Below are 12072 nucleotides of genomic sequence, written 5' to 3'. Positions count from 1 at the left end.
TCAGTAGGATTGGTACCAGCTCTATGTACATTTAGTAGGATTTTACTGTGAATTCATTTGGTTAAGGACTTTTTTTTATGGTTGCTGGGCTTTTTATTGCTGATACAATTTTAGAATTTATTATTGGTCTGTTTAGGGTTTTATTTCCTTTCTGGTTCAATCTTGGGAGGTTGTGTGTTTCTAGGAATTTATTCATTTCCTCTAGATTTCCTAGTTTGTGTGCATGGAGATGTTCATAAAAATCTTTAAGGATATTCTGTATATCTGTGGGACTGGTTGTAATGGCATCTTTGTCATTTATGATTATACTTATTTGTATCTTCTCTCTTTTTTTCTTAATCTAGCTGGTGGCCTATAATCTTGTTTATCCTTTCCAAAAAGCAACTATTGCTTTTGTTGGTCTCTTGTATGAATTTTTGAGTCTTAATTTTGTTTAACTCTGCTCTGCTTTTGATCATTTATTTTCTTCTGCTGTCTTTGGGGTAAGTTTGTTCCTGTTTTTATTGTTCTTCTAGTTGTGAAGTTGGATTGTTCATTTGAGATCTTTCTAACTTCTTGATGTAGGCATTTATGGCTATAAACTTTCCTAGTGTGTCTTAGGGATGATCATCTTGCATAATATTTCATAGGGATTCTCTGAATTTCTTAAATTCACATGTTGACCTCTCTAGCAAGATTGGGGAAATTATCATGGACGATATCTTCAAATACGCTTCCCAAATAATTTTTTGTTTCCCCTTCTCTCTTGGGAATGTGAATGAGTCATAGATTTGGCCTCTTTTTTTTTTTTTTTTTTTTTTGAGACGGAGTCTCGCTCTGTCGCCCAGACTGGAGTGCAGTGGCGTAATCTTGGCTCACTGCAAGCTCCACCTCCTGGGTTCATGCCATTCTCCTGTCTCAGCCTCCCAACTCCCGAGTAGCTGGGACTACAGGTGCCTGCCACCATACCTGGCTAATTTTTTGTATTTTTAGTAGAGACAGGGTTTCACCATGTTAGCCAGGATGCTCTCCATCTCCTGACCTCGTGATCCGCCCGTCTCAGCCTCACAAAGTGCTGGGATTACAGGCGTGAGCCACCGCACCCAGCCAGATTTGGCCTCTTTACATAATTCTATATGTCTCAGAGGTTTTGTTCATTTTTAAAAATTATTAAAAATATATTTTTTTCTAACTGAGTTGTTTACAGGGACTGGTCTTTGAGTACTGAGATTCTTTCCTCAGCTTGGTCTATTCTGTTGTTAATACTTGCAATTGTGTTATAATTTTTTGTTTTAATTCCAGAAGTTGAGTTTAGGAAGTTCAGTTTAGCCATTCAGTTAAAATGGCTCTGTTATCTTTCACCTCTTCGATCATTTTACTGGCTTCTTTGGATTGAGTTTCAACATTCTCCTGAATCTTGTTCAGTGTCCTTGTCATCCAGGTTTTGAATTCTATATCTGTCACTTAGGCCACTTCAATCTGGTTATGAACCGTTGCTGGGGAGCTAGTGAAATTGTTTGGTGGTCAGAAGATACTCTGACTTTTTGAATTGCTAGGATTCTTGTGCTGATTCTTTCTCATCTGAGAGGGCAGATGTTCCTTTATCTTTTTGAAGTTGCTGTCTTCTGGATATGGCTTTTTGCCTTTATAGTCTTTATTTTCCTTGAGGGTTTGACTGTGGTGTATGTTGAATATAGTTGATTGGCTTCATTTCTGGGTGCTTTCAGAGGCCCAGGGCTCTTTCAGAGATCTTTGTCTGTGGTTGAATTCCTGCATTGGATTTCACAGGCAGTGTATACTAAAATAATTTTGTTTGGTGGTGTAATTTAGGTTACAATACAGTAGATGGTATTTAAGAGTAATTACCAGAAAATAGCCTCTTACTCAGCTGCATGCCTCTTTCATATTTCAGTACATTTGCAATAGTGCTATGGGGTGAGGGAGATGGGAGATCCAGAGATGGCCCCCTTGCCAAGTCGATTTTTGGCGCTTGAGGAAGCCCCCTCTAATCACTGATGTCATGCCTATGTTTCCTTAGCCCCAAGGGAATCCCTGACAGGCTATGCTCTTCCCTCTTAGGGGCAGCCTGAGCCAAAGTTCAGGTCACCATAAGAACTGCAGCTCCCTGTTGGTCCTCTGTACTTGGCAGAGTCGGAGTGGGTTGTGGGGTATGTCTGGGGGTGATCTGTTGATGCAGTGGTTCAATGGCAGAAGATCCCCAGGCACCGCAGTGTTGCTGTAGGGGTGCAGCTGATATGGTGCCATGATCCAGTATTTTCTGCACAGCAGATGGCTTTGGGGACCTCTCAGCTTGCTCTCCCCCGACTGAGTCTCCTTCCAATGTCTGCCCCAGTAGCTGCCCTGACAATCTAGTTTTGTCCCAAGCCTTTTGCACCCAGATTGTTGGTCTGTTAGATGTTCTGGGCTGTGGAGCTCCCTTGGGCAGAGGCTGTGGCTGGTAAATAGGTTACATGCCTCCCAGACCAGTGTTGCAGAGGGAGGCATGCCCAACTCCCACACCAGCACACAAGCCCATACCTCACTCTCGTCAGCATTCTGAGAGTGGGGCTTCTCCTCTCCTCAAGCCTCAGCCACAGATCTTGCAGTGGGATAATTAAGGAATCAGAGAGACCGAGGGGTTGAGGAGGAATTATTTAATTATTTAGGTGCACTGACCCAGTCAGATTAACATCCAAAGGACTGAGCCCCAAACAAAGAGTCAAGCTACCTTTTAAGCATTTTGTGGGGCAGAGAGAGATCTCTGCAGGGAGAAGCATATTACAGAAGTGAGAAACAAAGACAGTTATTCAATTAAGACATGAATTACATTATTTTTTACTTTTCAAGGAACAACATGTTTTACGACTTGAGATTATCTGTCTAGTGACCTTGCATCTGCACAGCTAGAGAAACAGGGTCTTCACAATGCCTGGGAAAAGGAGAGATAAGGCTCGCTAGCCACAGAAAAATAGACAGTTAATTTTAAAGGACTCCAGCCCTTTCTCTTCTTCAGGGGAAATTGGGTTTTCTTACATACAACTGAGTTTTTGCTTACACATTCTTTAATTTCTTTTAATTCCTGTTCCAATCTCAGCTAGATAATCCTGATTTGTGTGTTTAAACTCTGGTGGGTTGGGACTGGGCCTGCAGCTTTGTTTTCTAGCCTTAGGGTCAAGCACCGTCTCTGCTAGGGGTCAGAGTACTTTCAGGCCACCAGCAAAGAACTCAGGTAGGGCAGTGGAGGCTGTGCTGTGTGCATTCTCTTTTGGGAGCAGCCAAGCAGTGGCCTTGGAAGGGGCTGGCAGACAGGGGTGGCAGGCAGATCGCATGCACCCTGGTTCTGCAGGAAAGACAATGCTGCCGTCTCCCAGCTCAGCTGTCAGCAGGGACTAGAGCTACTCAGAGCAAGATCGAGAACCTTTGCAGATGGGTCCCCATGGTCGTGTTTTGCTGTAGATGCCCTGTCTGGTCTCTGCACAGGCTTGAACTCTGCCTCTGCCTACTCTCCAGGCAGTTTCTCTTGCCAATTCAAATGTCTATGGTGTTTGTGGCATCTGTTGTAGCTAGGATCCTGGATGTCTGCCGTGGGAGTGTCCCTTCACTCACCCCTTCCTTAGGACCTGTTCAGTTCCAGGAGCATCCTGGCACTCAGCAACTCTGCGTGGGATTTCCAGCTTTCTCCCTCTTACACCTCAGTGTTTGCATTGCTTCTCTATAGACTGTCAGTGTTTTCTTTCAAAAGCTCTGTTTGAAGTGTGATAGTTTACTCAGTATTTTGGTTTTTCTCAGTGGGAGAGGTGCTTCCCAGCCGCATCTAGCTGGCCATATTGTCCCCTTTCCTCTCATTTTATTACTTATAGCTTTGGGTGGTAACTTTTTGTAATATAGAAAGGCTTCTTCGTTTGTTGACACAGATTTGTATACCCTTTGAAAGAAATTGCCCCGCATAAGGGTTTTATATCTTACGTTGAGTACCCATGGCACCATCTCTTTTCAATTGGCTATGGTAATATATGCAGTAAGACATAAGACAAATTATCATTGCTTTTTATTTTAATTCATTTTATTTTTGGTATTGCGATTCACCATTTCCTTCTGCACTATCAACTAGTAGGAGAGAAATTTTCTTAGAGATGTTTTCCTCACATTTGCTGTTTGAAATTCTTTTACTGCAGGACCCAGCCATTTCTGGCAATGAGACACAGTATCTCCCATTCATTAGAGGACAGGAAAATAACGTGTTCATCAAATGGCCTGACACCAGTGACATTGTCTGGGGGAAGGTAAGGCTTGGGGAATGTGCTTATAGTTAATTAACATCACAATGTCTTGAAATAAAACAGCTCTTGATACATGTTGGAAAATATATCGGACAATCAGTAAATTACGAATGAGTAGAAATCTGTCCGATGCTGATTAGCTCAATAAGCATTAATAAGATCAAAGTTACAAATCTTATCCTCTATTATTATTGAGCACTGTCTATTGCCTGGAAATACTCTGATGTCCCCACTCTTTATTTATTCCACATGGTCACTTAATAAACATTAAGAATCCCTTTTAGAATGACACTGAAATCTGTGTCTCTCAGCCACCTACATGCAAAGCATGCATTCATCTTTGACCTATTGTGCTTAATCTGCCTTCATATCTAAATGAATCATTAAATCCTATAGATTCTCCTCTTTCTCTTGTTTCCTTTAATTCATCTTTATGGCTTCAGTCTTCATCTTCATATGTCTGATTTATAGCAATAGAATTTTAGGTGGATTTCAGGTGATAGTAGCTTTTAGCCTAGATTTAAATTCTGTTCCTTAATTATACTATGCTACTTCCTGCTGCTCTGAGCATATTCCATGCTCACTTTTTTTTTTTTTTTTTGAGATTGAGTCTCGCTCTGTTACCCAGGCTGGAGTGCAGTGGCGTGATCTTGGCTCACTGCAACCTCCTCTTCCCAGGTTCAAGCGATTCTCCTGCCTCAGCTTCCTGAGTAGCTGGGATTACATGTGTGCGCCAACGCTCCCGATTAATTTTTGTATTTTTAGTAACAATGGGGTTTCACCATGTTGACCAGGCTGGTCTCGAACTCATGACTTCTGGTGATTCACCTGCGTCGGCCTCACAAATTGCTGGGATTACAGACGTGAGCCACTGCGCCTGGCCCCATGCTCACTTTGAATATTACCTTCTCAGCTTACCCAGATAATATCTTCACTTCAGGATCAACTCAAATCTTAACTCATTTGAAGCAGCTAGTAACTATTTTAGTTTTTCCTATTTTCCCTTGTCTGTAATATTGCCTTCAGTATAGGATACAGTGTAGCATTTATGTACTATCTGTGAACTCTCAGGAAACAAGTACTATTTCTTACTTAAATCTCAGTAAATACAGATCCTGGAAGAGTGCTTGTCATACAGGAAGTACTCAGTAAGTGTCTGTTGATTGAATCAATTAATCAGGGTGTGTATAGTTAATGTCCTGGTAGTTACAGGTAAAATTGGTTGATGCTATGGATTTTTTTAATGCTACATATACTTGGAGTCCCCTATAAGTCATGATAGTGATTAAAAGTGTTGAGATGAGGTTTATGGGTTGTGAATGGAAATCAATCTTATTTCTTTAGAGTCACACTTCACACTTACTGTGAATTTTGTTATAGGTCTATGACAAGGAGATCAGAGATCTGAGAAATCACTTGAAAGTTGGTTGTTCAGAGGATATGTTTAAAAGAAATTCAGTTAATTATTAAATTCAAAAATAGAATTTTGAAAACATGTGGAATGAATCAAGAGACCCAATGTAATTTTGTAGATTCTGCCTTTACAGTTTAATTTATGGCAAAGATTCCCAAGCGTTTTGTGGAGATGCAAGTCATCAGAGTCCAACACATGAAATATCTCATAGTCTGTATGCAGCGATCTTTAAAGGTTTTTATTGCCCTTCTTTTTCTCTAGGTTTGGCCAGATCTGCCTAATATAATTGTAGATGGATCCCTTGACCATGCAACTCAGGTTAAGGTACAGTTGTATATACATTTTTGTCAACATTGCCCTAAACATCTGGATGTTTATGTTTTTCATCCTGATGAATGAGTAGCTAACCCTTGAGTTAAGTAGCCCTAACTTGAGGGTGCTTATCCACTACTAGTTTCTTGGCAGAAAGAGATCTTCGAGTGGAAGGCTCAACAAACAGTGAACATGGAAATGTGTAGAAGGAAATCATCAATGAAATCTCTCATAAGTGTGCTTTTAATGGGCTGTGATTTATTTTAACTTTATGTCGCTTGAAAAATAATGAACCAAAGTCTTGCATTTTCTCACTAGAGGGGAATCCATTATGAACAGACTGAATTTTAATAAATTATCTGCATACAAAAGAAAATACAAGTCAGTTGAATGAAGGAAAGTTGTTCATCTCAGCCTGGTCATCTAGCATCCCCTCTACTCTGGAGTTTACTTGTCCCTGGATGACAGTCCTCCTTCATCTCATTTGACTGGTTTAGAAAAATCTTTTGTTCCCCTTCCCATGTCCAAGTGATCTGATCTCATTGGGAGAGTGTAAGTGTCCAGGAAATTATCCATTTCTTCTAGGTTTTCTAGTTTATTTGCGTAGAGGTGTTTAGAGTATTCTCTGATGGTAGTTTGTATTTCTATGGGGTCGGTGGTGATATCCCCTTTATCATTTTTTATTGTGTCTATTTGATTCTTCTCTCTTTTCTTCTTTATTAGTCTTACTAGTGGTCTATCAATTTTGTTGATCTTTTCAAAAAACCAGCTCCTGGATTCATTGATTTTTTGGAAGGTTTTTTTGTGTCTCTATCTCCTTCAGTTCTGCTCTGATCTTAGTTATTTCTTGCCTTCTGTTAGCTTTTGAATGTGTTTGCTCTGGGGGAAGGGGGGAGGAATGGCATTGGGAGTTATAACTGATGTAAATGACGAGTTGATGGGTGCTGATGAGTTGATAGGTGCAGCACACCAACATGGCACAAGTATACATATGTAACAAACCTGCACGTTGTGCACACGTACCCTAGAACTTAAAGTATAATAATAATAAAAAAAATTTAAAAAATGATTTTCTAAGTTAAGCCAGTGTCTTTCTGAAGACGAACTATAATGAAGCACAGAAATATCCAGAAAAAGTAGCCTATAGAATATGCATCTTTTCTGCAATTTCAAGTGGTATGTATGTTGAGAATTAAACTGGCCTGCAAAAAAAAAAAAAAAAAAAAAAAAAAAAAAAAAAAAGCTTTTGCTACATTCACTGGTTTTTAAGTAAAAAAAAAAAAAAAAAAGAAGAAAAGAAAAAGTATTTGCATCTCTAAAGTTCACTTGTTTAGACATTGCTAATTTACCAGTATTGTGATTATATGTCCAGTTATAAAACAAATCCTGTATTTGAAAGGGATTTTAATCTAACCTTCTTCTAAGAAAATAAAGAATGAAATCAGACCCCAATCTCTGCTTCTGTTGTAAACTCTGCAACAGCAGATCTGAGATTAGAGCAGAGACTGATCTGGGCAGGCACAAATTCCTGTTTGTCTCCCATTTGTGGTCCCCTGGATAGGCTGAGACCCCAACCGTGACAGTGTGTGTTATTCTTACAGCTCTACAAGGCCTACGTTGCCTTTCCTGACTTCTTTCGTAATAGCACAGCTGCGTGGTGGAAGAAAGAGATAGAAGAGCTCTATGCAAACCCTCGAGAACCAGAGAAGAGCCTGAAGTTTGATGGATTGTGGATTGTAAGTGCACCGTTGGTTGTTTTTTTTTTTTTTTTTTTTTTTGAATATTAGCAAGTCAAAACATGGGGAGGAGAGACTAGCAAAGCAGAGACGTATGACTGAAGAGATGAAAGGGAGAAATGCTGTTACAGAATCGAGGTGCAGGGACCAAGAGAAGCAGAGACCATTGCTGATCTGCCCAGGGACATATTGTCTGGTGGAAGTGGGAGCCCACAGAGGAGATTGCTACTGCTGGAGATGCCAGAGCAAAAGAGAGAGGGAGAAATCACCTCCCATCTCCAGTCTCTTGCCAATATCCCCCATTGGCCAAATTTACCTGAAAGCTTTTGGTAAGGGCGTCTTACAGGGCAGAACTGGGAGTGGGTGAGGCATGGAGCTGAGAGCAAGTAGGCATTCACCATAGTACTAGGGCAGACAACTCTTGAGGGAATGGCTTAAAGGACCTGTTCAGACGTTTGTTGTAAATGCCAGTTGGACTTAAAAGCAGGACTTCCTGAGATATCCCTGGGATATATGTCCAAGGGCAACTCTATCTATGTTTTCTTCTGTCCTGATTTCCTTCCCCACTGTCCAGTGGCCTGAAATCTTAAGCAAGCTCTAGGCCAGCTCTGAAGGGCTGTTCAACGCTGGGTCAGGCTGGAAGAAGTTTGTGATTCCGTGGACAAAAGTCCACTGAAACTCCTGGGGCCTTCCTGGCCATCTGCACCTTTGGGATAGTTAGGCACAGAGTAGACACGTGAAAGGATACAAATTAACTCAAACAGGCAAATCAGACAGTGAAGAGCTGTGGGCAGCTTTGAAAATAAGATGTACTGAGAACTCTGGGGTCATATTTGTTTTTCCAGTGGAGGGAAAGCTATAGCTGGGTAATTCAAAGTAGTGAATAGTTCCTCAAGTACTTTCATTTGTCTTTAATATGTCCTATTTAAAATAGTCTGGCACGCAAAAATTTAACTGTTCCATTGTCTAAGTGTGAAGCGAGCATTCCCTTAGGAGCCCCTACTCCTTGCATTTAAGTAATAAATTCCCCAAAGCACGTTTTTATTTCCAAACTTGTTTCTGAGTTATGTACAGCTTTTCAGAAATATATTTATGGCAGAAAGTGAGATAACTCTCCTCGTGTTTGGGCTATGCCAATATCAGAATTAGTCCAAGCGATTGGACTAAGGTAAAATAGACGAAGATAATAGTAACCTCTGGCCACAGATTAAAAAGTGAATAATCCATGCACAGAAAAACAAAGATGGGTTACCTCTGTTGGGGATTTGTATCAAGAGATTTCCTTAGGTCCTGGATCCAGCATTACCTCACTATTTTTGCCACTATAAAACAATCCTTGTAAGTTTTAAAATGCCAGGTAAGCAAGAAGGAGTTTAGCACTCCACTTTGGCTGATATACATTTTTAGAGTCCATTTGGGTCAATTCCAGGAATTAAACTACACATTTTTAGAGTCCATTTAGGTCAATGCCAGGGATTAAACACAGTGAACTAAACCACCAGCTGAGGTGAGGGTTTCAAAAGTCATCTCCCTGAGGTAGTGTCCTCTATAGCCAAAGCCATCCTGCCCCTGACATGATGGGATCTTTTTTTGTTAACTCATTTCAGGATATGAATGAGCCATCAAACTTTGTGGATGGATCTGTCAGGGGCTGCAGCGATGAAATGCTAAATAACCCACCCTATATGCCATGTATGTAAGATAATTACTTCATCAACTTACTTCCCTACTCAAAGACTCTAAAAGTTTTCCTTTTACTGTCAAAGTGAAGCCTAATGTTGAAGACAGAAAGCATTCTCCAACATGCCATGAAATCCCAAGTAAGATAACCTTGAATAAGTGCAGATAAACGAGCAAGAAATAATGACATGATGTGGTGTGAAAGAAGCCACACAATGTGTGATACATTTGATTCCATTGATAACTATGAACGGATTGATATAATTTTAAATAAACCCTAACACACACACACACACACACACAAACACACACACACGGAGAGATGTTCTTTTTTTTGGAGACGGCGTCTCACTCTGTCGCCCAGGCTGGAATGCAGTGGTGCAATCTTGGCTCACTGCAACCTCCGCCTCCCGGGTTCAAGCAATTCTCCTGCCGCAGCCTCCCGAGTAGCTGGGACTATGGGCCCACACTGCCACGCCCAGCTAATTTTTTGTATTTTAGTAGAGACGAGGTTTCACTGTGTTGCCAGGCTGGTCTCGAACTCCTGAGCTCAGGTAATCTGCCCACCTCAGCCTCCCAAAGTGCTAGGATTACAGAGATGTTCTTTGGATTACAGAATTAAAACTTAGTTTCTGAAGTCTCTCTGCCAGTGTAAACAGACATTTGATGAAGCATATTTCTTGGTCATCCTGTGGTACAAACAAAAATAAAATGTTGGAGTCAAAAGGATCTCAGAAAGTTGAATCATCTAATGTAACAGAGAAAGAAGGAAGGAAATGACTTACTTCCTAAAAGTACTGTACCATGGCTGAGGTGGGAGGATTGTTCAAGACCAGGAGTTTGAGTCTTGAGACCAGCCTGGGCAACATAGTGAGACCCCCCCCCCCACACACACACAAAAACAAAACAAAACAAAAAAAACACCCCAAAACAGAAAAACAGCAACAACAAAAGACACTATATGAGTAATCTTGGGACAGAATCTAGAATCCAAGTTTCTTGATGTCTACATCACTGTTATGCTGCCCATTGCTCACTCACTCATTCATTCATTCATTCATTCATTGTCTCCTTCATTAATTTAATGCAGAGGGTGTTTGACTTGCAATGGTCTGACTTATGATTTTCAACCTTACAACGATGAGAAAGTGACATACATTCAGTAGAAACGAGCTTTGAGAACCCAAATAGCCATTCTATTTTTCACTTTCACTATAGCATTCAGTAAATTACAAGAGATATTCAACATTTTGTTTTAAAACAGGGTTTATGTTAGATAATTTTGCCCATCTTAGGCTAATGTAAGTGTCTGAGCACATTTAAAGTAGGTTAGGTCCACTCAATGCACTTTCAAGTTACAATATTTTCAACTTGTGATGGGTTCATGGGGATGTAATCACATTGTAAGTTGAGGATCATCTGTACTTATGTATCAAGCAAATGCTGTCATATCAGAAAGATCTAGAGACACAAATACAAAAAAATGATTGAAATAAGATTTATTCCCTGGAGAACATTACCATCTAGTGGAAGAAATAGTCCTAACAATGAAGGAGTTTATTATGTTGGCAAAAGGGCTATGACAACACTCTATACATTAAATCAGAGTTGGTGAAAAAAGAAGGGGACCTGCTTTTCCCAGCTCCATATTTTATCCTTACCCTTCATTAGTTACAAAGACACAGAACGTTGTTTTCTATAGACTAAAAACTCATAAAACTGGGCCTGTTACTTGTAACAAAGTTGTTGACTGAAATAAAGAAATGCCAAAATGATGGGCATTTCTAGTGAATGTGCAAATTATGTTGTTTAGGAAATAACTCGACATTTCCCCTCAGATTTGGAATCTAGGGACAACGGCCTGAACAGCAAGACCCTGTGCATGGAGAGTCAGCAGATCCTGCCAGACGGCTCCCCCGTGAAACACTACAATGTGCACAGCCTGTACGGGTGGTCCCAGACCAGACCCACATACGAGTGAGTGTCTTTTTGTCATGGCAGCCAAGATAGTTTTCCACATTGTCCCTTTTGCCATTTCATATTTGCATTGTGCATGTATCTACGTGATCCCAGTTAAATGGGTTAATGTCAAAATTTCAGGCATGGTTACCACCTCTGAGCACATTTATCAAGTAGGTTACTAAATTTACCTATTTAAAGTGAGCAATGAGGTAGTGTTTAGTATATTCATAGAGTTGTGCAACTATCACAAAAATTACATTTCAGAACATTTTTAAAACACCAAAAGGAAAACCTTTGCCCATTAGCAATCACTTCCAGCTTGTTCCTACCTCCTGAGCCCTAGCCATTGCTCATCTATTTTCTGTCTATGTAGATTGCCTATTCTGGACATTTCATAAAATTGAATCACACAATATGTGCTCTTTTGTATCTGGCTGCTTTCATTTGGCATAATGTTTTCAAGGATCATCTATGTTGTAGCATGTATCAGTACGAGATCATCTATGTTGTAGCATGTATCAGTACTTGATTTCTTGTTACTGATTAATAATATTTCATTGTATAGATACACCATATTTTGCTTATCTATTTACCAATGAGTGAACATCTAAGTTATTTCCTTTTTTTTGGCTATTATGAGTAGTGATTATGTGAATATTTATGTGCAAGATTTGGAGTAGACATGTTTTCTTTGTTTTGAGTATGTATC

At 40.2% G+C, this 12072-nt stretch overlaps 1 protein-coding gene across 1 annotated transcript in view; it reads left to right on the top strand.

Moving 5' to 3' along the window:
- Positions 1 to 12072, top strand: part of MGAM (maltase-glucoamylase) — a 273176-nt gene that overhangs the window by 226980 nt on the left and 34124 nt on the right. Inside the window, exons 32-36 of the mRNA XM_050782224.1 lie at positions 4155 to 4262; positions 5935 to 5997; positions 7587 to 7721; positions 9329 to 9413; positions 11240 to 11378. Coding sequence (XP_050638181.1) covers positions 4155 to 4262; positions 5935 to 5997; positions 7587 to 7721; positions 9329 to 9413; positions 11240 to 11378 — 530 coding nt within the window. The remainder of the gene's footprint in view (positions 1 to 4154; positions 4263 to 5934; positions 5998 to 7586; positions 7722 to 9328; positions 9414 to 11239; positions 11379 to 12072) is intronic.

Source organism: Macaca thibetana, chromosome 3, assembly GCF_024542745.1.
Source record: "Macaca thibetana thibetana isolate TM-01 chromosome 3, ASM2454274v1, whole genome shotgun sequence".
Taxonomy (NCBI): domain Eukaryota; kingdom Metazoa; phylum Chordata; class Mammalia; order Primates; family Cercopithecidae; genus Macaca; species Macaca thibetana.
This window is presented reverse-complemented; position numbering and strand designations above follow the sequence as displayed.